Source organism: Acomys minous (assembly GCF_964271855.1).
Source record: "Acomys minous genome assembly, chromosome: 16".
NCBI lineage: Eukaryota > Metazoa > Chordata > Mammalia > Rodentia > Muridae > Acomys > Acomys minous.
The window spans coordinates 37,841,799-37,868,990 of NC_140498.1; the positions used below are offsets into that span (position 1 = coordinate 37,841,799).

Consider the following 27,192-nt stretch of genomic DNA (forward strand, 5'->3'; position numbering starts at 1 on the left):
TTAGCACACATTTCCTTTCCTTAACCAGCTTGAGGGTATTTCTGGCATAAAATGTTTCTCTTAGGAGCTGATACTTGCATTGGTATTTCTTGGTGGGTTGTTTTCTTTTGCTTCGAGATAAACTATCCTCATTCGTGCTCTCCTCTTGTTTCTCTCAGTGTGCACTTTGAGATCTCTGTGTTACTTGACTTTGCTCTGCTTCTTGGGATGCCTTATCACCTGTAGGTCAGATCTCCCTGACTTATCTCTGTTCTTTGTTACTTCTTCTTTAACCTTTTTAAAAAATCCCCCCCCCCTTTTTCATTTTCACTTTCTCTTATTCAGTACTCCTGTGTCATGGTGTGTGTGTGCGCGTGCATGGAAGTCAGGGTCTCAAATATGCTGGGCAAGAGTACTACCACTGGATATAATATATGAGAGAAGATAAAGAAAAATACTCTTACCACTGAGCTGGAGGCTCACCTCTTCTTGTTTCGTTTTATTTATTTATTTATTTATTTATTTATTTATTTGGCTTAAGGAATATTCCTTTTATTTTCTGTGTTCTATGCTTACCAGATCAGAGGACCCCTTTGAGGAGTGGTTGTTTTTGTTCTACCACGTGGGTATCAAACTCAGGTTGTCAGGCTTGGCAGCAAATACCTTTACCCTCTGAACCATCTTACCAGCTCTTTTCCATTTTTTGAAGGTCTTTCTATGTAGCCCAGGCTGACCTCAAACTTAGGCAGTCCTTCCTGTTCTAGCCTCCCTTCATGTGTTCTTTTGCTTTTTATTTTTTATAATTAACTATTTGTTATGTGTGGTTGTATTTCATGCCACAACATGAGTGTGAAAGTCAGAGGACAACTTGTACCATCTGGATCCATAGCTGGAACTCAGGTTATCAGGCTTGGTGGTAAAGGCCTTTATACACTGAGACATCTTCTTACCTGTCCTTTTCCTTTTTCATGTCTTATGAACATTTTCTTTAATATTGTTGAGTTTATTTTGAAAGGGGTTAGGACACTTGTGATCTAGTCTTGAGGCATGCTTTCATTATTTGTAGATATGTTCTTTTTCTCTTTTTTTTCTTAAAACAACTTTCATGGTATTTTCGGTGGGTATGGGAGTCCAGAGAACACCTGCTGATCTTGCTAGGTTCTTAGGTCCCTGAACAAGAGTTGGACAGAATAATACCTTTTTAAGGAGAAAGGCACTTTTGAAGATAGAAGTGGCCTGTTATAGGTCATTTATGTAGTGCCCACTGTGTACCACACTTGTATGCTATGAGTTTTCTCTCACATGCTCTGTCCCTCACATGTAGCCCTTGAGAGGGTGGTGATAGAGGTGTGTTCCAGTCTTTGTATCTGTCACTGTGTTCTTTCAAGTGGTAATCTTTTTTAAAAGATTTGTTTATTTTATGTGTATGAGTGTTTTGCCTGTATATATGTCTGCATACTACATGTGTGCCTGGTGCTTTCTGGGGGCCAGACAGCCTTAGGCCCCCTGGAACTGGAGTTACAGGTAGTAGTAGTGAACTACCTTGTGGTGCTGTGACCTAAATTTGGGTCCTCTAAACAAGCAACCAGTGCTCTTAACTCCTGAACCATCTTTCCAGCTGCTCATAAGCTAATCTTCGTGCCTGTCGACCTGAGACAATGGGTTTTAATCTTGACACTGTTCTGTTGACTCTATTTTTTTCCTGAAAATGTTCTATTTAAAAAATAACAAGCACAAACAATATATTGTTTATATATATATGTATGTATGTATAATAAATGTTTGGGCATTTTTAAACAAATTTACTTGATTCTCCTCCTCACCTCTTCTTCCCCATTCCCCTTCCATTCACTGTTCATGGCCACTTTCCCATTTTTGTGTCATTTGTGTCCTGTTGTCCTCCCCCACACTCTGAACCCTTCTTTTCCCCTTTCCGTTTCATAGCCTATACCCACACTCACCCTTACTTACATACAGACAGATAGAAGCTAGGATTGACATGAGATCACGAGGCTTTGTCTTTCTGAATCACCTTGTTAAACATAATGCTTAGTGAATCCATCCATTTTCCTGCAGTTATCATGATTTTAGTTTTCTTTACAAATGGATAAAATTTCACCCAACACCTTTTCATTATCCATTTGGCCTGTTTCAGATTAGTGTTTCTAGCTTCATGGAGTCCTCCCTTCTCAGTTAATGGCAGCTTGCTTCCTACAGTTTTCTGTTCTCCTTTATCTAGTCTATCTTGTCCTTTCATACATTTCCTACCTTTGTTGTCAGTTTCATTTACAGTCCTTCTAGCACCAGTGATTTTTGGCTTCTACCAGCTCTTGTCCTGGCAGAGTACCAGCTACAATTTTTTAAATTTTCTTTGCATCTTTTTGAAGTTCCTCACACTCACCTTATGCTTACTGCTGGGTTGAAAAAAATCCTGCATGGACTTTGCTGACTGCGCTGCTTTCCAGGGAATAACCTGTTTAACTACTTAGACATTTTGTTCTCAAGTCCATTGGTTTCATTTGGTTGTCTCACATAGACTCTGTTAATGCTGACACCAAGTGAGTCTTACAGATCTGGGTAGCTTGTTCATACTTTCTTGAACATTATAGATGCAGAAGAATCCAGATCTCATGAAGATTCTTTTTTACTCGTTCATGTTCCATGGCCTGACTGTTTTTAGAAACAGGGTTTCTGCCAAGTGTGGTACTTCATACCTGTATTTCCAACACTTGGGGGCTGAGACCGGAAAAGCCCAATTTTAGCCAGTTAGAACTTCATAGGGAGACCTCTTCTCAAAGACAGAAAGAGTTGATGGAGGCTTCTAACACCTGAGCCAAAGTGGTCCTCATTTCTCAGCCTTCTGGATAGCTGAGACTGTAGACACAAACGCTGCTGAGCTCAGCTTTTCAGGGGTAGAATTTTTTTGGAGTGTGTTTTAATTTGTTCTTTTGGGACAGGATCTTGCTATGTGGCCATGGAGGGCTTGGATTTTAGGTATGCACCATGCCTGTCTACTTGTTTTATGTGGAGAAATGAAATCTCTGCTACTACAGAAGTGGTGACACATGCCTACACGTCACAGTTATTTCATTGTGAGTTCATGTCATGACCATTCTGACCAATACAAAGAAGCACTCATCCTAAAAAATGTGTGTGTGTGTGTGTAGAGAGGGGGGGGGCATTACAACTATCATCCCAAAGTCTGTAGTATCAGGTAAAATGCATTGTGGTTTCTTTATTGTGGTTTGCTAGAATACTTGGAGCAGCTATTTGGCTAATGTGTGTGAGAGAGATTTTTCTTCTGGAAATCTTGTATCCCTTTTGTGGAAAGCTGTACAGTGTATCCTCTTCTGAGTCAGGTTGATCATTTATATAGTCCTAGAAAATTCTTCTTCTAGAACCTTAAATTTACTAAAATTGCACAAAAGTCGTATTTCGTTTTTAGTTTCTTCTCTGCCGATGGTACATGCTCCATTTTAATTCGTGTGTGTGTGTGTGTGTGTGTGTGTGTGTGTGTGTGTGTGCGTGTGTGTGTGTTGGATCAGTTAATTACAGATTGTTGTGTGAATTTTCCTGGAGAGACATGAACTAACATCTATTGGTGCTGGATGAACACCAACAATAGAACAAAGCAATGATTTCTCACAGGTCCATCTTGGTGAACCAATAAGTTTATTTGGCTTGGAGAACAAGAGTAAAGGGTTGCTTGCAGGAGCATCAGCTACATCTAGACATCACAGACTCCTACCCTATCATGATGTTGACCTCCTGGAATTGCATATAGAGGCAGAGGTGGAGGCAAGATAATCAGAAGTTCATGGTCATCCTTAGCTACACTGGGAGTTCAGGGCAACGTGTGCTACATAAGACCTTGTTCCCCCCCCCCCCAAAAAGTAAAACAAATTCCAAAATACAAGAAATACTTTGGCTTTACAAGATCTTCTGGTTTATTACTAGTATTATTATTTGTTGAAATTTTTTAACTGCCAAATATATTATTACAATTTTAGGTATTTTGTGAGTATCAAAAAAGATGTGTTTTCTGTTAAGATTCCCATGTATGTTTTGTTGACTGATGTTTTAGTCAGGTCACCTTTCCCTTTTATGTTGTCTTCCTTTTTGCCTGTAGGTCCATATATTCTGAATAGAACTGAGAAAGGCTCTCAAATTGTGTTTTGAGTTTTTACCTCCTATTTTGTTTTTGCTTTGAGATGCTTAATGCTTGAATCGGGGTTAGTACTACTAGATCTTTATTATGCACTTAAGATTTGAATCCTGGGGCTGGAGAGATAGCTTAGAGGTTAAGAGGTCCTGAGTTCAATTCCCAGCAACCAAATGGTGGCTCACAACCATCTATAATGAGATCTGGTGCCCTCTTCTAGTGTGCAGGAACACATTCAGACAGAATACTGTATAAATAATAAATAAACAAATCTTAAAAAAAAGAAAAAGATTTGGCCAGGCATGATGGTGCACGCCTTTAATCCCAGCACTCGGGAGGCAGAGGCAGGCAGATCGTTGGGAATTCGAGGCCAGCCTGGTCTATAAAGCAAGTCTAGGACAGCTAGGGCTAACACAGAGAGACCCTGTCTTAAAACAACAACAACAAAGATTTGAATCCTACAGTGGAAGAGCAGGAAAGAAAATAGCCCAGTATATGGCTATATTTCATTGACCTCATTCCACCAATGGCTGATAGTTTTACTTTTACTTGTTTTATTTCTGCTCCTGTGTATATGTGTATTTGTGGGAATATTTGGAGCTAACTTATAAGTATCATGATTCTTCCTATTTCAGCATGCATTTCTTTAAAACAAGAATTGTTTTGTTTTGTTGAAGCAGGGTCACTCTATGTAGCTCTGGCTGTCCTGGAACTTGCTATGTAGATCAGGCTGGCCTCTGATTCCTGGGGACTAGAATTTAAATGTGTGCACCACTACATCCAGCAAATGTGTCTTCTTAGCCACAGTACCAGTGCATAGTTACACCAACTCCCCCTGCCTACTTAGTTATGCCTTTTACAGAGTGTGTGTGTGTTCTGTTTAAGAATAAATCATTGAGTTTAATTAGATCTCTTATTTTTTATTATTCCTCTGCCTCTTTTCTTTTTAAATGAAATTTTTAAGTAATTGGCTCTCTGGGTACCCCAACATTGGGGGTGGAGGTGTCTGCGTGTGAGTGCATGTGCACACTTAACACTCATACAGGCATGCACAGTGCACATGCATATGTTTTGGGGCCTGTGTGGAGGCCAGAGGCTAACCTTAGATATCGTTCCTCAAGAGCCATCCACCCTGTTTTTTGAGAAAGGTTTTAGGCTAAGCTGGATGGTCAGCAAGCCCCAGGGATCCTCCTGTCCCCACCTCTGCAGCTCTGGGGCATACCACTAAACCCATGGTTATGATCTAACTTAGGACCTCCTGCTTGTATAGAAAGTGATTCACTGATTGAGCCCAAGATAGCCAAGATAGTCAAGAATTTATTGTATACCTCTCCTGTTCCATTAGTCAAGAGTGTGATGTGATTTTATTAGTGGTCATCCTGAGCTTGACTTGAAGAGTTAGGGTGGCTTTGATATCTTTATGATTTTTTATATGTCTTATAATCATCAATTAAAGTAATGTTTCCATGTTTCCATTCTCTTTCCTTTTCCTTGTCTGTGTTTCCATTCCCCCTCCCCTTCACCCTCAGACAAGGGCTTACAATGAGCTCCTGCCTTAATCACTTGAGTGCTGATATTACCACCATGTGCCACCCTGCCTAGTTTCATTTTCCTTAATACTTAAAAAAAATTTTTTTTAGCCTATAACATTCTTATGCTTGTGCCATTTAAAGACTAACATTAACTACTTTCCTGGTCAACCAAGGTGAAAAGAATGAGGAAGTCAGCATATTTGTACTGTTCTTAATTTCTTCCCCTCTTCCCCCCCCCCCCCACAGAGAGGGTTTCCCTGTGGAGCCTTAGCTGTCCTAGACTCGCTTTGTAGACCAGGCTGGCCTCTGCCTCCCGAGTGCTGGGATTAAAGGTGTGCGCCACCACACCTGGCTTCTTCCCCTCTTTTATTCCTCCTTTTTCTTTTCTTTCTTTTCTTTCGAGACAGAGTTTCTCTGTATAGCATTGGTTTTCCTGCACCCACTTTGTAGACCAGGCTGGCCTTAAACTCAGAGATCCTCCTGCCTCTGCCTCGCTCCTGAGTGCTGAGATTACAGGCATGTGCCACTGTGCCTGGCTATTCCACTTTTTCTTATTCATTCATTTTTATTTAACGTAAAGAAAGAGGCTGGGTATAATAACAGAGGCAGGGATCTTTGTGAGACCAGGCCAGCCTGGTCTACAAAATAAGTCCAGGACAGTCAAGACTACAAGAGAAAAAGCCCCATCTCAAAAAACCTAACCAATAAAAGGGGGTGGGGACACTTAAATTGCCAATAATTTAAAAAATTATTAGGTGTATCTTTCATGCTTACAGTTGTAGTTGCATGTGTGTATCTACCACAGAATACAGTGAGGTCCAAATAGTTGAAGGACACAGGAAGTAAACTCACAGGCTTAGGAAACAGCCTACCTTGGGTTCCTTTGGGCATTGCTGCTTGTCATCTACCACTTTAAAATGCCTAGGCAGTGAAGACTTGTAGGAGATGGAGTCGGCCACAGGATGGGTTTTCTGGGCTGCTATAGCAGATAGTGGAACCTTAGCAGTGTTTCAGACTTCTTCCCTTTTCTTTATGCCTTCTCCATATTTGTGTCTTAAAGTGTGCCTTTTATTCTCTTCAGGTCTCCCAGTCGCTGGGCAAACCTCAGAATTTGTTAACCAAGTGTTAGGGAAGACTGCTGAAGGCAACCCCACTGGAGGCCTTGTAGGACTAAGGATACCAGCATCAAAAGTGTAATCAGCCTCATTGGACCACTGGTCAGAAATGTCTGTTTTTGTCGCGTTATCCATTGTAAATTTTCATTCTGTTTTGCATGTCAATTAGCATTATGTAAACACTTATAATTAGGTTACATTGTTTTAAGAACTTGTAGCATAAGTGAAGCATGATCCAAAATACTTGATTATTGCATTTTCAGAGCATAAACCAGTGACCCTGCTGTTGGCATCAGAATGAAGCTCACATGTTAAATAAATGCGAGGTACAGATAGTAACCATCTGTTAAAACAAAACATTTTGGAGGAGTGAATATACTAGTATAATGCCAAGTATTAAGGTGGGCTTATGCTCTGAACCACACAAAAAATACCGAGGAAGCATTTTTTCCGAAGTCCATTTAGATTGTTTTTAGAATGACTGCTTTTTGTTCTAATTTTTCACAGCCATTAATCTCACTTGTATATGGTGCACCCAGCACTCACGTGTGTACCATGTTTAGATGTTTATTTTCAGAGCTCAATATGATATATAAATATATATATATACATATATATAATTGTCTGTGCAAGTAAGAAAAAAGCATATTCTTTGTGCCTTGTATTTTGGGGAAACTCTAAAACTGGTAATATTTTGTATGATGAAAACCCTAATGAGGAAAAACAAGATATATAGAGGAGAAAATTATGGGGTTTAAATGTCTTTTTGTTCCAACTCTTTTTCAAATTTTTGAATGTATATAGGACTATGTTGAAATGTAGATATATGCCACAGAGTCTGTGTATTGTATAAAAAAACAAAACAAAACAAAAAACAAACAAAAAAAGATGGCTCTAGAAAACTCATTTCGGTACTTGACCGGAAGAAACTACTTGCACATTATTGCGATTGTTTTATTTTTTCTACCAAAGACAAATGCAACTGGTATGGCAGACTGCCAGTCTAAGTAAAGTTTTGCACAGCTTACATGATACTGTATGAATGTATGAAAAAAGAAAAAATTAAAAGGTCAGGGTTAGGGATCTTACTCAACTGTGAATTTTATTTCTGTTTGGGTCCAATTATCTACAGAAGGAGCATCCATACATACAAATATTATTTTGCTGTTCCTCTAGTTTGCTTCCATAGTAGATAAGTTGGTGGCCATTTAGGTGTCTTTTATTTCTGCACTTATTGTAGGAAATTTTAATATATTTCATATTAGTAAGCTATTGATAAAATAGTTTTTGACTTTGAAAATTAAAGTTTATTTAGCTTATTGTAGTATACTTCCACCAAACAACCAAAATATAGATTATTTTTATTGTATTATGTATATATATGTAAAGAAAGAAAAAAGGCTAAAAATATCTAATACTTTAGTTGCCACTTTTCCAATTGATGTATTATTGTGCATGTAATATTTTCAAAGATCAACACAAGCTTAAAACAGATTTATAAATTTTTATATTTTTGTACAGGTATTTTCTTCAAACTTACATGTGACTTATCTTCTGTAGTTTCTAGAATTGAGAAACATGAACACGTTTAGTTTTTAGGTGCTCTTCTTTGCTCACGTAAATGGCTTTATTAGTCAGTTTTTAACTGTGCTCAAGCTTTACCTCTTGATGAGAAATTCCTTATGTCAAGGCAGCATTATAAACCTTCCCCACAGGTCCTTCCATCCTGTCTTTCTTGATGGTTTTATTTCAAATCTTGTGTTTGGAACTATGAAAACTGGTGGCTTTAAAAGTAAAAACAAACATATCTGGAAGAAAAGCCTGAAATTTCAGACATGGTTGCTGTTTCTCCATTACCCATCGATAGAACTAAAATTGTTGTCCTTGATCTCTTTTCCTTTTTTCTCCCTCCTCCCCGTTTGTAAGCTATAGCACATGAAGGTTCGATTCTAGAACACAGTAACAATCCAAAAATGTGTCTTACTTGCCTCTTTGACATCATGAAACTAAGAAACCAAGAATTGTCTTGACACGTTAGCTGAACTGTGACAAGGTTCCTGTGTGTTTGGTGGAAATGTACCTGTTAGTGCTTTCACCCTAAAAGATAATGGGCTCACATCTCATGGTTAGTAGAATTCAAGTTTTTACTTTTTAGGTGGGAAAAAGCAAAGCATAGGTTCACAAATAGAAGTATATGAAATCTTGACAGTGTGTAGCTGGTAAATTGAAAGTGTTCCAGAATATGGCAGTTGTGCAGTCAACATCGCTTCATGACAGCGATTCAGTTGGTGAAGTTTATAAAATTGCCCCTTTCTAGCTGCCCTGTTAGGAATTCTGGTTTTTTGATACCCCTTTCTTGTCTGCAAACCAGAATTTGATTTTTTTGGTCTTGCATTTCAAAAGACTCTGAATCTGTTTAGTAGATTCCATACCCGTGCATTTCAGTGTTTTATATGTACTACTTAAGTTAAATAGTTGAAAGCCTTTAAATAGTTGAGCTTTTTAATGTTGACACTTTATTTTGTACCTATTTATATATGTACGTATATCTTAGAAAAGCACTTTGTTATAAAATTGCATTTTATATGATTCCTGCCATTTGCTGCTAAACCTGGGCTGGTCAGAACGCTGCAGCGATACTTGATCTAAATAAAAACCTGGCAGTAAAATGTAGAGTGCAAGTTAAACCCTCTTGCTGTTTAAGATGACATAGGCAAGCTGTGCAGCTTTACATTTTAACCAGGGGACTCTGTGGCATTTAAAACCGTCTAGAAATGGTTGTACTTTTAATGCCAGTAATGATCTGCTTCCTCTATTGTCTTTAAAATACCTACACCTAGTGTATCACAGACAGTTCTCACTAACATGTAAAAACCCCAGCACTTGTACATGGTGTTTTTAAAAATCGTGCATGTATTTTTGGGTGGAAATCATTAGAGTGAGAGCTGTCTCAAGGTTTTCTGTGTTCATACATGGTATACAGATAGCTCATGAAGTCTAGAACCTTCCTTTATGTGAAGGCATTGTGAATTCTTTTCAGATAAACCCACTGTTCCAAAAGCAACCATAACCTGACTCTAGTACTACTACAGTAAAAACGTAACAATGAACCTTCTGCTTCCTGGTTTCAGATACACTGGATTCTTTAGTGTGTGCCCACATGAGAGCACGCTGCTGGGCTGCTCCTGTTAAGGTCGTGTGTGAGTCTTTCAGTCAGTGTGGTTGCTTGCTGTGCTGTACCATGTATGGGTTCTTATCCTTTCCACGTCCTTCATGAAAGATTCGGCTGTGGCTTAATCTTGTGCCTTACTTGTAACTTAAACGAAACACCTTCATTCCTTCCCGCTTCCCAAACCTTAACTTTGTCTTTTTTGTAAGAGATTCAGAACTATTCCAGAAGCATCATGGAGGATCCAGATGGGCATGGTTCCATAGTTCCCTCTCTTTGTAGTTATTTTATACTTGTATGAGAGACCAGTTTTGAATGATCCTTGAGTAATCTTGCTACATCCCTTCTCTCTGGCTTTTGTGAGGTTGTCCTGCATCTCTCTGATGCTTGGCTTCGTTAGCTTCTTAGCAAAAGTCTGCATCTGCAGACAGGTGTGTTCACCTCATCTGCTTGAAAGTGACTGTTTTGTTTTCCAGAACTTTCTAGGAGAAGAGTACCCATTTTGTTTGTTTTTTTACCACAGATGACAAGTCTCTTTAAAAGAAACTGAAGTACAGTACTTTTGAAATACAATGCTATTGGTATGGATTTCTCTTTTATATATAATATTCATATAGTTATCTGATGTTTGCCTTCATTAATAAAGCTGTTAGTTTATTCACCAAAATGTCAAGAATGGATGTGCTTTTCTTTATTCCATACATTTAAACTATATGTTAGCTGCTAAGATTTAGTTAACTTCCTAAGAAATGAATTCAAGTTGCCTTCAGCAAGAATTAACAAAACTCATGTTCCCTTTCTTTATATAGTCTTCCTAAAATTCTGTTCGACTACTTTCTAGTTAATTATGTGACAGAATGTTAGCATCTCTCCAAATCTTGAAACTTGAATTTTGAGAATGCATTGAATTTCAGTGTTAATGGAAAAGGTCTCAACTATGTTTCTAGTGGAGTCTTTTATGGAATACCATTTCCCATGGAACTGCGACCACTTGCACAACTTTGCACAGAACTGCAGTCTTGTTCTTCCCTGGATCGTGACAAATGAGTCTCACACAGTGCTGTAATACTTGTGGATTCTTCCGTCATCTTTGTCATCTTAATAAGGGCATTATGAGAAAATGACTCCATGCTTTTTTAGTATTTCAAACACAGTGGGATGTAACAACGAATGAATGTCAACTGTAGGGATGGTGGTTTCGTTTTAAGGAATAAGCATGTGGGGGAATGTGATGAAAATGTACTACTGAGAGTTACACACTTCCGTAGGCAAGGGGGATTATGTGTTGAAGCATAGTCCCCGTGCTTAGTACACTGACTGAAATAGAAATTACACCTAGGAACTGCACTATGCCAAATTGCCATTTTGTTTTGAAGAGACTTTTGGAGGTGGTAACAAGGTAACAGAACCTCACAGCTACTTCCAAATAGTATTTTGGAGTTGAAGACTTGGTGGCTAGTAAAGAGCACCCCGGTTTTTGTCTCAGCGTGCCAAGTGTGAACTGGGCTTGCCTCTTTCCTAACAGTGTAAACACCTGGTGTAGTTGACTCAGTTCCGGGTGCCGGGAGTGGGACTGATTCTGTGTCTTGCCCTTTTTTTTTCCCCAGAACTAAATAACAAACTGTATATGTGTACTGTATCTGCCTTCCCACCACATGTTTTACGCACTGTCCTCCACTGCCTGCTATTGTCTTCTTGCCCTAGAATCTGTCCTGTAGCGTAGCATTTGTGGTTCACAGTGACTCCGGAGCCGCCTACACAGAAGGACAAGAATACAAAGCATTTGCTCCTATGGTTTGGCGGCCTCTTCGAATAGTTGCACTTAGGAGCCTGTCTGTGATATCATAAATACTTGGTAGTTTTGTTTGTTTCCTGCCCCCAGCTGAGCTGTGACACTTTATTGGATTCAGTCTTGTCTCTTGTCTAGAAAGAATTTGTATCTTGTTCACGCATGAGCTGTTTAAAAATGACTCCGTGTTGGTTAATAGTTGTGCAGTTTTCCTTTCAGAAGGCCATGCACAGGTTGCTTTGTTTTCTGTCACCCTCTAACCTGTCAGCACTTGTAGTCAGACACAGAATCATCAGTGTATGCAGCACCCTTTGTAATTTAAAATAAAAAAATATGAAAAGGTTTTGAATCGTTCGCTTCATATTTTGTCTTTTCTCCTTTTCTCCTGTTGTCTGCAACACAATAGTCATCTATTCCTCAAGACAGCCTGTTCAAAGACAGTTCGAGCCGCACAGAGCAGTGGGCGCCAATTGCTGCCTCTCTTTGGGGCATATACAGAGAGCTAAGGTTTATTGACACTAATCTGGGCTTTTAAATTTTCAGTGAGATATAGCTATATCATAAATTTATTTGATGGGAACATTTGCTTTCCTTGTAAACAATATTTAATACTTAATTTATCCTTTGATAATTTAGACAAGGATTTCTTCAAGAAAAGCAAAGTAGCAAAACATCCTTCAGGCTAGGGGAGCTGTGGGCCTAACCCAGGGGGACCTACCTGGGTAAAGGCAGCATAGAAGTGAATGTTCTTCATCCACAAGCATTTGTTGAGAACCTACTTGGCCAGGATGTGTGGGTAGGTGCTGGCTTACAGAGGGATAGAAGAGATCTCCATAAAATCAGTCCACCAAAGGGAGTGACATGTGGGCAGAAAACACAAGAAAGGTTCAAGATCTGACATCCTGCGAGGATGTTAAGACAATGAGGCTTGGGAAAATAGCGTATTTGTTAAAGTGCCAGGCAAGCCTGAGGTCCTTAGTTCCATCCCTGCACCAAAATGAACAGCAAGGTAGGGTGTGGACACTTGGCCAGTATAGCCTACTTGGAAACCTGTCCCAAAACAGGACAGCATCTGAGGGATGACAGCTGAAGCTGACCTCTGGCCTACACACAGACACATAAGACTGACCTCCCACCACCACCACCCCACCCCCAGCCTTGCCTTTTCTCTCATACTGAGGCCATAAAAATAGCAAAGTAGATGTGCTCTTCTGAGGGCTGATTCTCTTTCAGGATTTACCTTTGAAGACTACTCTTTGTGTATGGTTTTTTGTTTTGTTGTGTTTTGGTTTTTTTCTAGACCGGGTCTCTCTCTCTGTAGCTTTGGCTGACCAGGCTGGCCTCAAACTCACAGAGATCTGCCAGCATCTGCATCCTTAATGAAGACTACTCTCTGTATAACATCCCTGCTTGTCTTGAAACTCTCTCTGTAGACCAGGTCAGGCTGGTCTTGAACTCAGAAATCTGACTGCCTCTGCCTCCCAAATACTAGGATTAAAGCCTTGCTCCATTAAGCCAGCTAACTGGTGAATTCATAAGCTGTAGTGCAATGAAGAATTTGAAAGGAAGATATTGAGAAGTGCTATCCTAATTCAGCTAAAAGATGCAGAATTAGAAGGTAGTGGCTGTCCTTACGTATGGGGGTGGTATCTTTAAGCCTCACTAATTGTTGCCTTATTAAGAGCTCTCATCTGCTGTCAGGCCCTGTGCGGCTGGAGGCTTTGTTCCTTCTATAGAAGAGTCTTTGGCAGCACTGGGATGACAGCACTGGCCCTGCATCCAGCCAGCGATGGTACTCAGAACATGGAGTTCTGAGTAAATGCCAATCTGTTTTAAAAGTTTGTAATCTTAAAATAGTGATTGGAATAAAGAACAGAAAATGTACAAAATTGAAAGAAAAGTTTACTGTGAGGAGTACAAAAGAAATGTGAATGAACGAAAATACATAACAGATTCCAGAATGGGGCCTGGTGCTGAGTCATACTAAAAACACAATGTGCCATCTTAACAAAACAAGAGTATATTACGCTATGAAGAAAAAAATAGTTGAAACATGTGGTTGGGAGAGGATGAATCAAATATTTAATCCTATCATATAAAAGACGGTATAAAGATTTCCATTTAAAGCCGGTGGCGTACGCCTTTAATCCCAGCACTTGGGAGGCAGAGGCAGATGGAACTTGGTGAGTTCGAGGCCAGCCTGGTCTACAAAGTGAGGCCAGGACAGTCAAGGCTACACAGAGAAACCCTGTCTTGAAAAAAAAACAAAACAAAACCCCCAAAACTTCCATTTAGTGTATAAATGGACAGGAAAGTGCATTAAAATAGTGAGCTTGAAAGTAGACTCAAATAAATGAAAAAACAGCTTGGTCAATGTGGCATCCAGAACCAAGGTGGAAAAAAGGGCCCTTCTCTAGTGTTGGAGCCACTGAGTAACCTGGAGAATGTCAAGTTGGTGTTTCATCTCACTCTCCAGTATTTCAAAATGGGTAAAGATCCAGGTGTTAAAATCATAGCCACCAGAAGTGGATGTGGACAACCTTAAATCCTTGAGAATGGGAAGGACTTTTTAAATGTAGACCCAAACCCAGGAGTCATAAAGATCCACCAACGCTATGTGCAACTATGAAAATTTAAATCCTCTTTAAAATCAAATGCACCATCAGCAAAGTCAAAATGCTACCAAGGTTGCAACTCATGTTAATACAAAGGGCTCCTGGAAATTAGCACAGAGTAGATTGATGGCCCCAGTAAAAAATGAGTAAAGTAAACGTTTCTCAATCTCATTCATTACTAGAGATGCAAAAATAAAGGTGTCTTTTGAGAAAGACACTAAATGGTAGAAATCCCAGGGTCAGTACACCACGCCATTTTGCTGGGGCAATGTGAACTGATAGAACCAGTATGGAGAGAATTTTCTATTTTATTTGAGACAGGGCCTCCCTCTAGTCCTGGCTGGTCTGAAACTATGTAGACTAGGCTAGCCTGGAACTCACAGAGATCTGCCTGCCTCCTGAGTGCTGGGATTAAGGCGAGTACCACCACACTCAGAAAAGAAATAGGAAAGCTTGTGTGAAGTTAAAATACGTGTGTTGAACAGTTGTGGTAAACAGTACAATTCCAGCACTTGAGAGAATGAGGCAAGAAGATCAAGAGGTCTAGGTCATCCCTTGGCTACATAGGCAGTAAGAAGCCAGCTTGGCCTACATGAACCCTGCCTCAGAAAAGCAAAGATGAAATCCATATGACCTTTTACCTTTGTTCAATCCTCCGCCTTCCACTTTGTATAGCCAGACTGATCAAGTATGACCTTACAAGGGAGGCACTTAGTAGGAAAAGCCTGCTCATAGGGGAGCACTCCCAGTGTTGCTTACTAACTCGTGAACAGCACCTAGTAAGCACTGAGTTCAGTACCACATTATCAATACTGCTTAAAGCATTTTGTGTAATACCCCGTCCACACCCCAGGAACCTTAGGAGTGATGCTACAGGTGGTCACATTAGCCTCAGAGGAAATGAGCAGGGTTGACAACTACAGGCCTGGAACCCAGGCCTTTGTTACTTCCAGTGAGGCATGGGGTACCTTTTAGCAGTGGGTGGTACAGGGTGCTGTAGGAATAGACAAGTGTGGAGCCTGACTTGTACTACGCCACCTAAGAGGCTGGGTACAGTTTTGAGTTTAAAACATTTTAAAAAGAGGGAATCCCACATCCAAGGCTACAGAGCCCGGAGAATCCCAGAGGGTGGGGGAAAGAGAAGGCAAAGTGGCCAATGGCCTTGAGGACTTACTAAGAAATAATCATTTTAAAAAGCACTGCCCTTCTATGAGGTTTGCCCTCACATTGTTTCTATCAAAACTACACAACGCAATCAGAACTACTTCCTACAAAATACATGTAATCCAGTTCACAAAGAGCGGAACCAGAGCCAGAGATGTGTAAGGATGGCAAGGGTAGACTCTGTATATGAGAAAGCCCCAGGATCATGGCTGTACTGATGGAAATGCCCCCAGTGACCTACAAATTACAGATTTTTGTGTCTTACTCCATAATTCATATTTACTGTAGAAATTTTGTTTTAAAGTTTAAAGAAAAAAAATGCAACTTTGGTGACATCCTAATTGGTACTTTTTTTTTTTCCTATGCAAAAAGTCACTAGGATAGCTGGTCCCTGAATAATGGAAAGTGACCGCTGTGTTTTTGTTGTTTCCCTAGTACAGGGAATAAAATCCAAAGCCTAGTCGGGGGAAGCTCATCATCCAATGAGTTGTATCCCCGCCCCCTAACCCTAATGGTTCTTCATAATCACTTTTCCGTTCAGTAGGAGCAGACGAGAGAGGCTGTACGTGTTCGTCGTGTCAAGCAAAGTCCCCAGGTCCGGCTGGGCTGGAGACTTGGTTTGCTCCGCACCAAGTTTCCCCGCGAAACCCCATTCAGAGAAGGCCGGCAGGCGCCACGCGAACGCGCTCAAGCTTGGCCAGCACCGCTCGCCGTAGTCGCGTTTCCAACATGGCGGCTCCTCAGGATGTCCACGTCCGGATCTGTAACCAGGAGATTGTTAAATTCGACCTGGAGGTGAAGGCTCTTATCCAGGTACATATTCTTAGGCTCCTGCCCGGCTCTCGATAGCCGCTTTCGCATTCTCCAGAACCTTCGCGCCCGACCCAGCTTTCCCTGCCCTGCTACCCTACTCTAGGCCGGGTCCTCGGGTTCTATTCGGTCGGTTCCCTGGGATCACTGACCTCCAACGCGCTTCTTTTGCGTACTGTTGGTCCGTGAGGAATCCCCGCCACACGCCGCTCACGTCCCTGGTTACACTGTGGAGCTCCGGGACCAGCCCGCCCACCCGCAGTCTCGGCGATAGCCCCGCCCCGCCCCCGCCCCTGTCGCCGCCCACACCCCCTTTCCAGGGTTAGGGTCCCGGAGGGCACCTTAGGCCACCTGGCACGGGAGTTCCAGGCCGAAGCTAACGCAACCCTGGACTATGGTTGTAGTATTTTGAATGAAGAAATCAAATATTGTGCCAAATCCTGGGTCAGAAGGCAGACAGTGCCCTAGGACCTGATTGGGGAAAGCCAGTTTAGGAAAAGCATTTTGGACTTCCCTATCCGGTGTAAAAGCCAGGGATTGCTGGAGTACATGAGCCCCTGTTTTAAAAAAAAAGGGTGTGTGTGTGAGTGGGTGGGTAGTGCTGTCTCATAAGCCAGATGCACACGATAGCGCATTAGTCGTTTACCCTGTGCTGTGAGGAAGTGATTCCGTGAGTATGCTAGAGAATGTGTGACTGAAGAAACGTGGTGCAAACTTTACATTTCTCAAACATCACTCTTGAGATGTGTAAACAACAAAACGTATGAGCCAGCTCTAGAAGAATAAACAAGAGCGGGTGTATACAAGTGAAATTACCAGGGGCTGGGGATGAATGTAGGTCAGTGTAGAGTTTAGCCATGTGCAAGGCTCAGAAGGCATCTATACATAGACATACATAAAACAGGAAGCAGAGGTGGAAGGGTCATGCACTTAAGGCCAGCCTGTACTTTCTCAAAAAAAAAAAAAAAAAAAAAAAAAAAAAAAAAAAAAAGAAAAGAAAGAAAGAAAGAAAAAGGAGTATATCCAATATGAAGGTTCGTGTTTTCAAATATTATCATATTGCTTTATATTACCATAACATTTCATATTAGCTAGGTTTCTTTTGTGACCTATGTATTTTGGGTTCTTGTGGCTCCTAATGAGCAAGCAGAACACATACACTGTATTCTCATGGTGTTCCAGCCACTCTGCTAAGTGTCTTAGGCAGAGAAACACGATCTTGAGGTAGGTAAGATGAAGCTGCAGAGCCACAGAGGACTTAAGGTTTTCAAGATTGCACTAATAAAGTGCTGTAACCAGGATGTGAATATACACAGCCTAAGTCTAGAGCCTGCTCTAAAGCTTGGCCGCAGATGGTTTGTAAAATCAGACTAGCTATTCATTTATCTACACACATATAGTATGTACTAGAGGTAGGTGTGTGTGTGTGTGTGTGTGTGTGTGTGTGTGTGTGCGTGCAGTTTGCTGGTGATGGAACCCAGGGCCCCAAGTATGCTGTGCAAGTGCTGTACTGCTAAACTACATTCTTGCTTGCGTTTATGTATCCATCTTAGTGTTACTCTTAAGAAGGATGAGGAAACTGAAAATGATGGTTTTGCTTTTGTGCAGAGGAGAACAGCCCTGACCTGATTGAGGTAGAGCTAGGCCAACTTTAGCTGCGAGCTAAACCAGCTTTCTCACTGTGCAAATGACCAGCATTTCACATCATTGACTGGGCAAATTTCACGTTATTGACTGAAGAAAGGCACTTTATCTTTTTTTGTCTTCTAGGATATTCGAGATTGTTCCGGACCCTTAAGTGAGCTCACTGAACTGAATACTAAGGTGAAAGAAAAGTTTCAACAGTTAAGACACAGGATACAGGTAAGTAAGGCTACAGAACTGCTGTTAGCTGAGTGGGGAGAAGGGTTGGGAGCTCCAGCCCGGAAGAGCCTGTGCTTGAGAGTCAACCAGGCTCGTCACATGTCACCTGGAGATAGTAGGGAGCATCGAGACAGTGAGGATGACTGGACTAACAAAGCTTGGAACCTACGCACTTGTTTTCTGCTGGAGTCCGTTGCCAGCTTGTCCTGGAAGGTTTCCATGCTACCCTTTTGCCCACGTGACTTCACTATGGCACATGCACTGTCTCAAAACACAAGAGAGGGAGCAGGAGCCACGTGAGTAGCAGAGCTGTCTCCACTGCCTTGCCCTTGGGAATGGGTGCTGTGAATCTGCCCATCACTGGGTGGGTCTAGAACTGCCTGCTTTTGCTGCGTATGGTAAATGACATTGTCCCAAAGCTGTCCTTCAGCTCTTTGGTTGCCTGACACACAAAGATTGTCTCTTCTAAAGCTGGAGGGAAAGGTAGCAACTTGGACAGGGCTTCTTCTGTGTTACCCTCCTGAGGAATTTTTCCAGGGCAGTTCCAAATGAGCTGATTTCTGCCTTAGGAGCTGCCTTCAGAATTTCAGCACTGTCACCGTTGCACCTAGGTGACCTCTGTCCCCAGCACTGCATCCTCTTTCTGAACTTGTGAGCCGATCCTGCTCCTGGGTGTTACAATTGTGTGTGTCTGCAGCTGTTGGTCTCAGGTCTGTGTCTCGGTGATGTGTCCTTTATTTGTTCCCTGTAGCCCCTCCTCCAAATGAGCGACTGTTCTAATTTGTTGTGTCCTTGTCGTCCCAGAGTTTGCTTTGCTGATTCTTCCCGCTCTGGGCCACAGCCTACCTGTGTTGGGAAGAGCTCCACTTGAACAGCCTCCCAGCCTTTTTAGACAGTTGTAGCTGTTTTCTAGCCATTTCTTTACCAACAGGCATTCATCTGGGCTGCTTCCCTCTTTTGATTCTTAGAGCTAATTTGTTTTCTTCAAACTCCCCAACTCCTAACTCCCACCATTGCATATGTACCTGCACGTTTCCCTGGTGTTTATTTCCTTCCTGGTTTTAAGTGAATACCCTTGCCAGTACATCTACATGGTTAGCATGCTCTTCCCACCATTACAGCCTATCTGTGAGCATAGATGCAGTGACTGACATCCCAGCTCTCGTCTGCATTTCCTCAGCATTTGCATACTCTAGCTATATCTGGAAACACAAAAAGCACTTAAGTGAATGTCTTTTGTGTATTTCAGCAAGGTTGTGTGTTCATAGAAGAGAATTGGCCGCATGTCTTCACAATTAGGCTGTTCCCTATGTAGTTGATATTGGGCATGGCAGTGTGTAAATCTCTGTCTTTGAATTTGTGTTTCTTCCGCTGGAATTTGAGAGCAACAGTACACCTTTCATTTCTCCAGAGATGCTGAGGTCTCTGTGACAATTTCCAAGCAGCCTCTACTAAAGTTGTACACATCTCCTTCCTTTCTTCTCTCTCCTTCTTCCTATCCATCCATCTTTCCTCTCAGTGACCCACACCGCCAGGCAAACTGATCAATGTAGCAAAAAACACAATACAAGTCTCTGTGCAGTGACTGCATTGTAGGCAGTGGGGATTCTAAACAAACAATTATGTCAAATAACTGGGAAAATTTTCACCTTTTTTCTTGTTGAAATGACACATAGAAGCTGGGCGTGCAGCACTCGGGAGGCAGAGGCAGGTAGATCGCTGTGAGTTCGAGGCCAGCCTGGTCTACAAAGAGAGTCCAGGACAGCCAAGTCCACACAAAGAAACCCTGTCTCAAAAAACAAAACAAAACAAACAAAATAACACATAGATACATGTGCATATTACAAGCCAGCATATGCAAATTCACATAGGAATAAGTAGATTATTATCTGAATAAGCTAATATGTTGATGTTTTAGCCCTATGTCTTGCTTGAAAGTAGAACTTATAATTTGTAAACTGAAAATAGGACTTGAGACACAAGGTGGTATGAGACCTGACAGTGTGTGTGACGGCTCTACTGTCAGGTCGGATGCTGTTGGTCACTGTCCTTTGCTTATGGCAGACTGTCCGTGGTATTCGGTCATTTTGGATCAGAAGAACTCACCTTCTGCACACCTGCCTCTCTGCAGCCTGGCCAGGCACCTCTCTCAGTCTCCAGGATTATCACAATTCTGGGGACACTGCTTATGTTAATTTCTCTCCCAGTCAGTTCTCAAGCACTCAGGAAAAAATGAATCTTCCCTTTGTCCAAAGTCCATAGCACACCCCTGCCATCCCCCTTCAAAATCAAAACAAATTGGAGGAGGTACAGAAATGGGCAATGTTTGGAAACACATAAAAGTGTGGTGTCCTCCTGGTATTGAGTGGGGATGGGTGGGCTCCTGTGAGTGTTTTCCTGTACTTCAGCAGCCTCGGTGCTGTAGGAGTAGCAACCCCTGCTCCAGCCAGGGCAGCTGTTCTAGAACTGGCCACTCCAGCACCCGGTTCCTGCTCACCTTTGAGCTGCCAGGATTTCCTTGTCTTTCTAGTGAAAGAGAGATAAACATGTTTTTTGTTTAGATCACAAGTGGGGGATGAGAAAAGACTTGTGAGAGAGCAGGTGATGTTTATCCCCTTAGAAGTCGAACCACCATGTGGGGGAGATTGGTTATTAACCAGCTGAAAAACATCCTTGAACAAATTCTAAGAGGAGGTATAAATGTGAGCCAAAAACAAAAAGCAGAGCCTTTGGAGACTGGGGATAGTTTTGGCTGTTCATCGCTGCATTTCGAGCTGCTCCTAGAGAGAACCACTCGAGGGAAGGCTTCGGGCCTTGGGGCTCCGGGCTCCGGCTGAGGCTCTGGGTTCTGGTTGCTCCAGGTTCTAGCAGAAGAAATCCTGCTGATTAGACCAGGAGAATCATTCCCCAGAACTGATATCTTTACAATTTCATTATCGTATTATTTAATCTTCTTTTCCTATTGTTTAGGTTAGTCAGGTCATAAGTGAGGTACTCTCGGTTAATAAGTTCGTAATAAAATATATTTGCTAGGAAAATTGAGCCTACATTCTTTCAAACTTGTCTATGTGTTTAAAGGGATATATTATTTTGGACATGCTCCCTCACTCCCAAGTGCCTGTTGTAAAGGATGCTTCTGTTGCTTTTGAGCCCCTGCAAGAAATAGAAGCACTCTTGGGTTTTCACACTAGCTAACAGCTGCTCTCCTCTCCAAGGACCTTGAGCAGTCAGCAAAGGAGCAAGACAAGGAGTCGGAGAAACAGCTTCTGCTGCAGGAAGTGGAGAACCACAAAAAGCAGATGCTCAGGTATGCGGGCAGCCTGCAGCCACCTCTGCTGGCCACTTGCTGGCTGTCTAATGAGCCTGGCTCAATGGTGACACAGTGGTGACATTAACACACACAGGCTGAACGTTCTCTAGATCGGAAAGTCTCAAACGGAAGAGAAAGAAGCAGAGTCTGCATGGGCAGGAGGAGCTGTGCGTGCTTACAGTGCGCACGTTGTTTATATGTTTGCATAGTTAGCCTTATACTGTACTGTGTATATTTGAGCATTTTTCAATTTTGTGGGTGTGGGAGGTGTGTGTGTGTGTGTGTGTGTGTGTTTGCACGTGTGTGTGCGTGCGCGTGCACGCATGTGCTATTTTATGAGATCTGGGGATGGAACTCAGCTCATCAGGCCTGCATACCAGCACCTCTACCCTCTGAGCCATTTCCGTGGGCCAGGTTGTTTGTTTATTTTTTGAAACAGGGTCTCTGGTATTCCCACCTGGACTCAAACTCAGCATGTAGCGGAGGATGACCTTGCATTTCTGGTTGGCCTGTCTCTACTTCCCAGGTGCTGGGGTTACAGGCATGTGCCACTGCATGCTGCTTCTGTGGTGCTGGGAATCACAGCCAGGGCTTTGTGTCTGCTGGGCAAGCACTGAACCAATGAAGCTATACTCCACCCCACATTTTATATTTGAAAACCGCAATGTGGTTACTTTGTGGGGCTAGAGAGATGGATGGCTTAGCAGTTTTGAATGTGTTCTGCTCTTCCAGGGGACCTGAGTTCAGTTCCTAGCACCCACTGCAGGTGGCTTACAGCTGCCTGTAACTCTAGCTCCAGGGGATCTGATTTGCCCCTCACTTCCATAAGCACTTGCACTTACATGCACGCGCGCACACACACACACACACACACACACACACACACACACACACGATTAAAATAATAAAAATTAAACTTAAAAAAAAATACTACTTTAGTAGTACAAGGGTGAATTTAATTCTATTCAAGAATAACTGGTATGAGAAGAGGCTGCCTGAGAGTGAGCCTGCCTAAGGTAGAGCAAATTTAACTTTCCGTGTGGCTTTCTCTGAGTAAGTGACGCACAGAAATGTAAATATGTTTATGTTAGAATTGAGATTTTGGTGACATTGCACTGTGTGCTAATCTTTGATTATAAAGCCATATGTACCATTTCTTTATCTATAATTCAGGGAATATAACTTTCTAAACGATGTCTGGCAATATGAATTCCTGTTCTGCCTTTCAGGTTTGACTTTTGTACCATAACTCAAATGGGTCCTGTTATTGCAAACATACCAAGGACTCTGTCACCTCTCCCAGCCCCCTGGTATTAAAGGCACTCTCCATGGTCTCTGCCATGTCAGAACTCCCATAGGTTCTCCTTTGTCACAACTACTTGCTTGTGGTTCCATTATTCTCCAGCCGCAGTCTCACTGACACTCAGGTGTGAGGAGAGACTGCCAAAGACATGGGAGTGGGTGGTGAAGTGTGCCCGGCTCTTTATGCCACCAAGGGTTCTCAGATCATAAGACGAACTCAGTAGGAGTGTGTGTGTGTGTGTGTGTGTGTGTGTGTGTGTGTGTGTGTGTGTGTGTGCAGTGTAGTAAGCTAAACGAAGCACTGTCAGAGTTCAGTGGGTGTAAAACAAAGCATGTTCCTGGTGTGGCGTTAAAGGCTTGAGGAAAGAGCAGGGAACTCATGTAAAGCAGCAGTTACGTGTGTCATGCTGTACAGTATTTGCTTACCTTTCTCCCTAATCCCTGTGAGCTCCCTGAAGACAAGCACTTACTTAGCCTTGTGAAGAGTTTGAAGATGTGATTGATTGTTTGAAGTGGCAGGTGTGGCATGGGCTAGCCAGTGCTAACAGGTGCTGTGCAGGCATCCAGAAGCCCATCTGAAGATCACCTTTAGTCCCAGAACTCAGGAGGATCTCTATGAGGTCAAGACCAGCCTGCTCTACACAGTGAGTTCCAGGACAGCTAGGACTAAACAGAGATGCCCTGTTTCAAAAGAAAAAAATGTGGAAGGAGAAAGTGACTCCACAAAATTGTGCTCTGACCACTGCACACACACTGTACCTGCATCACCCGCCCCAGTCCCACACATACATACTTTAATTTAATTTTTTAAAAAGAAAGCGCCCTAATAGTTAAGTGCTCTGTTCTAGTACCTCATGTGTCCAGCCTTAGCACGGTTGAGTGGAGCTGGCTGTGTGAGAGCTGGGTGTGAGTCTCAGGGGGATGAGGTTGGCATTTTTGTCAGTGAAGAAAGGATTGCTAATCTCAAGCGCTTCTTGCATTTGAGCATCGTTTGCCAAGGAGTGGGTGAAGAATGACAACGAATCAGGCCAGTCAGGCCGCCCTGCGATATGTGTCGAGCTTATGATCAGTGGCAGATAGACAAAAGGCAGCACGCCTTAGAGGAATGTGGGGGAGGTTCTGGTTCTTGTGGCTCTAACCCTCCAGCAGCCCCTATAGCAGGAGTGGTGGTTCCAGCATGAGAGGTGGAGGAGGGTGCTAAGCCGTGGTTCTCAGGGACAGCACAGACAGTAAAGCCACTGTGGGTCTGTGTCTAGCAGAGTGCCATGTCTCTGGTCTCCCAGCTGCCTAGCAGGAGAGTGACAGGGACAGAGGTTCAGAGGAGAGGTGCCAGGACCTATGCTAAAGTAGTTGCCAGGGCCGCGGAGGCAGGGGGTGGTGGGAAGTGAGGCTGAACTGCGTAGACTGCACAGCCAGCTGGAGCGACCAGGACCTCACGTGTGACCCTTCTTCCTCCAGCAACCAGACCTCATGGCGGAAAGCCAATCTTACCTGCAAAATGGCCATCGACAACCTGGAAAAGGCAGAACTTCTGCAAAGAGGAGACTCCTTAAGGCAAAGGTATCACCTCTTTGTCATTCTGGGCTCAGATAACACAACACCTCACACCATGTGAGGAAGCCTTGGGTTTCATAACATTTGTACTTTATGTAATTGTACACGTCACTGTGGTCTCAAACCTGCTGTGATCTTACAGGTGTGCACCACCACACCAAGTTTCTGCAGTTGTGGAGACCCAACCAAGGCCTTTGTGCATAGTAGGCAAGCACGCCACCAGCCAGGTTACAGCCCCACCCTGACTAAATCTGACTAAACTCGGTTCTTGTTTTGGGTTTTGTTTAGTTGGTTGGTTGGGGTTTTTTGTTTGTTTGTTTGTTTTTCTTTGGTTTGGTTTGGTTTTTTGTAGGTAGTAATGGGGGTTGAACCTAGGGCCTCATGGAGGAGAGGCACATGCCCTCCCACTGAGCCTTCCCAGTCCCCCTATCCCAGGCCTCCCTGATAATTTTTTAAAGACTCTTATTTAACCACGCATGCACAGTGTTTATTGTAGTAACCAGCCCTGTTGGTGTGTTCACATTTCTGCCTTTTCAGTATTGTATGAAGAGTGCACAAACATTTAGTACAAATTGCTTTACAGATGGCAGACAGCCTGTTTTCCACTCCTCCTAACCCACGTTCTTGAGCCCAGCATACATCCTTAGCCACACTGGCTGATGTTGTAGAAATGTGCATGCAGATCTGTGGTGGTGCCCACCCTTAATCCCAGCACTCAGGAGGCAGAGGCAGGTGGATCTCTGAGTTGGGGGCCAGCCTGGTCTACAAAGTAAGTTCCAGGACAGCCAGGGCTACACAGTGAAACCCTGTCTCGAGAAAAAAAAAAAAAAAAGAAAGAAAGAAAAAAAGAAAAAAGAAATGGGTGCTAGCTGGCTGTGTTACCACACACCTGTAACCCTGGCACTTGGGGTGGCTGAGGCAAGGACATTCTACCTTCTGCCAGGCTGAGCTACACTTGGAGACCCCATCTCAGAGCACATCAGAAAAAGCACTAATGTGATAGGCTGAAAATGGTGCTTTTGGCAAGCTAGGCTTTTGTTGCTATTGCTTCTTCCTCGGGACTTGCAGGAAAACCACCAAAGAGAGTCTGGCCCAGACATCCAGCACCATCACAGAGAGCCTCATGGGGATCAGCAGGATGATGTCACAGCAGGTGCAGCAGAGCGAAGAGGCTGTGCAGACTCTGGGTAAGGAGGAGGACGCTGCTCCAGAACACATGCCCTTGCACCTCTGCACAGTTCCCTGGCTCTCCCCACCGGAAGCTTCCTAACTATGCCTTAGGAGATGACGAGACAGCTCAGTCCTTCCCAAGAGGCATGCTGCTCCTCCTCTTCTCTCTGATATGCAGCTGTGCTAGACACGTCACGTGCCATCAGCATTGCTAGGCTCCTGTGAGAGCAGACTTGGCCAGCCTCTCTGGAAATGGTGTCAGCATCACTTGTGATGGGTCTAGGGATCTGGTTGGCAGCATGAGCTCATGGGTCTAGTGTTGCCAGGCAGGTTTGAGAATTAGGGCCACTGGCAAAACCATTACTTTTCTTTTAAATGTAGCAGCCAGTGGCCACAGAGGAGGCGGTGGGAACAGGAAGCGTTTGCTCTTCACAAGACTTCACCTGTCAAGCAGAGTAGACAGCGAGGTTGGGCTAATTCTTGAACCTCCCACTTTGCTCTCCTGGCTGCCACTCACAGCCCCCTTGTTTCATTCACTCTTAGTTCATCCTGTATCCTACACATCATCCAGGAAAAGCTCGGCACATCTGAAAGCTAGTCGGAAGGGGCTGGGGAGATAGCTCAGTGGCTAAAAGGGAGAACTGGTTTTGAAGAGGCCCCAAGTTCAGTATCCAGCACTCACGTCAGGCTGCTTCCAACTGTTTATAGCTCTGTGGACATCTGCACTCACATGTGTGTACCCACACAGATAGGCACATAATTAACAATAACAAAAATAAGTCCCCACGCCCCCTCCACCCCTGTCTCTGGCACTGGCCTTGCTGGCAGCGCGCCAGCTGCTTGAGCTCTTTGTCATCCGGGTGGCACGATCTGAGCCGGGCTCCTCCTCTCTTGCAGTCAGCTCCTCACGGACTCTGCTGGACGCAAACGAAGAGTTTAAGTCCATGTCGGGGACCATCCAGCTGGGCCGGAAGCTCATCACAAAATACAACCGCCGAGAACTGACAGACAAACTTCTCATCTTCCTCGCCCTGGCTCTGTTCCTTGCTACCGTCCTCTATATTGTGAAAAAGCGCCTCTTTCCATTTTTGTAAGGGAGAGCTGCCAGCTGTGGCCCTTTGCGCTCCTGCTTCAGGACTGGGGGGCTCTCAAGGACAGGCCATGCTGCCAAACTGGGCGTCCCCTCTCCCTCGGCTTGCTCAGTGAGCCCAGTGGAGGGAAGCTCAGCAGCCCAGCCTCCTGCAAGAGGGCTGCGTGGAATGAAGGAAAGGGAACCTGGAGAGAGCGCCACCCCCACCCGGCCACCCAGCACTGTGGCTGCCGCATGGAGCTCTTCAGCCCTGGAACCTGATGCACCTCCTCTCTCCATGACCTGAGGCCTGGTGGAGGAAAGAGAGAAGAGGCCTGTGGGAGAGACGGTGATGACAGCTCACGGCTACTCCCTGAATAAACCTCATTTATTATACAGAGTGATAAATGCTTAATTTGATAAGAGATCTCTCTGGGAATGTGCATGCCTCAGAGTGTTTGATTCCTAGGACATGGAGTTAAGATTGTTCATTCAACAAGGAGTTACTGAGGCCAGAGAGATGCTCAGCAGTTAAGAGCACTCGCTGTTCTTCCAGAAGACTGGGGTTCAGTTCCCAGCACCCATATGG

At 43.3% G+C, this 27,192-nt stretch overlaps 1 protein-coding gene and 1 long non-coding RNA gene across 8 annotated transcripts in view; one reads left to right on the forward strand and one right to left on the reverse strand.

Annotated features, from left to right (window-relative positions):
* The window catches only part of CREBRF (CREB3 regulatory factor), a 75,333-nt gene extending 48,291 nt beyond the window's left edge, over nt 1-27,042 (forward strand). For 4 of the 7 annotated variants that reach the window (XM_084763851.1, XM_084763854.1, XM_084763853.1 and 1 more), the window contains 6 exons: nt 16,067-16,338; nt 18,106-18,198; nt 21,414-21,505; nt 24,269-24,370; nt 25,433-25,551; nt 26,432-27,042. In XM_084763851.1, the coding sequence (XP_084619977.1) occupies nt 16,067-16,338; nt 18,106-18,198; nt 21,414-21,505; nt 24,269-24,370; nt 25,433-25,551; nt 26,432-26,628 (875 nt within the window). In that variant the 3' untranslated portion in view covers nt 26,629-27,042. Of the gene's footprint in view, nt 1-6,754; nt 12,091-16,066; nt 16,339-18,105; nt 18,199-21,413; nt 21,506-24,268; nt 24,371-24,506; nt 24,625-25,432; nt 25,552-26,431 lie in introns of those variants that run through there. The other 3 variants (XM_084763855.1, XM_084763857.1, XM_084763856.1) reach the window with 3 other exon arrangements.
* LOC311587264 lies at nt 13,629-16,921 on the reverse strand. Its single transcript, XR_014775807.1, has 2 exons — nt 16,488-16,921; nt 13,629-16,286 (listed from the first exon to the last, which is right to left on the reverse strand). It is a non-coding gene; the product is annotated as an uncharacterized lncRNA (long non-coding RNA).
* Nucleotides 27,043-27,192: the final 150 nt, after the last annotated feature.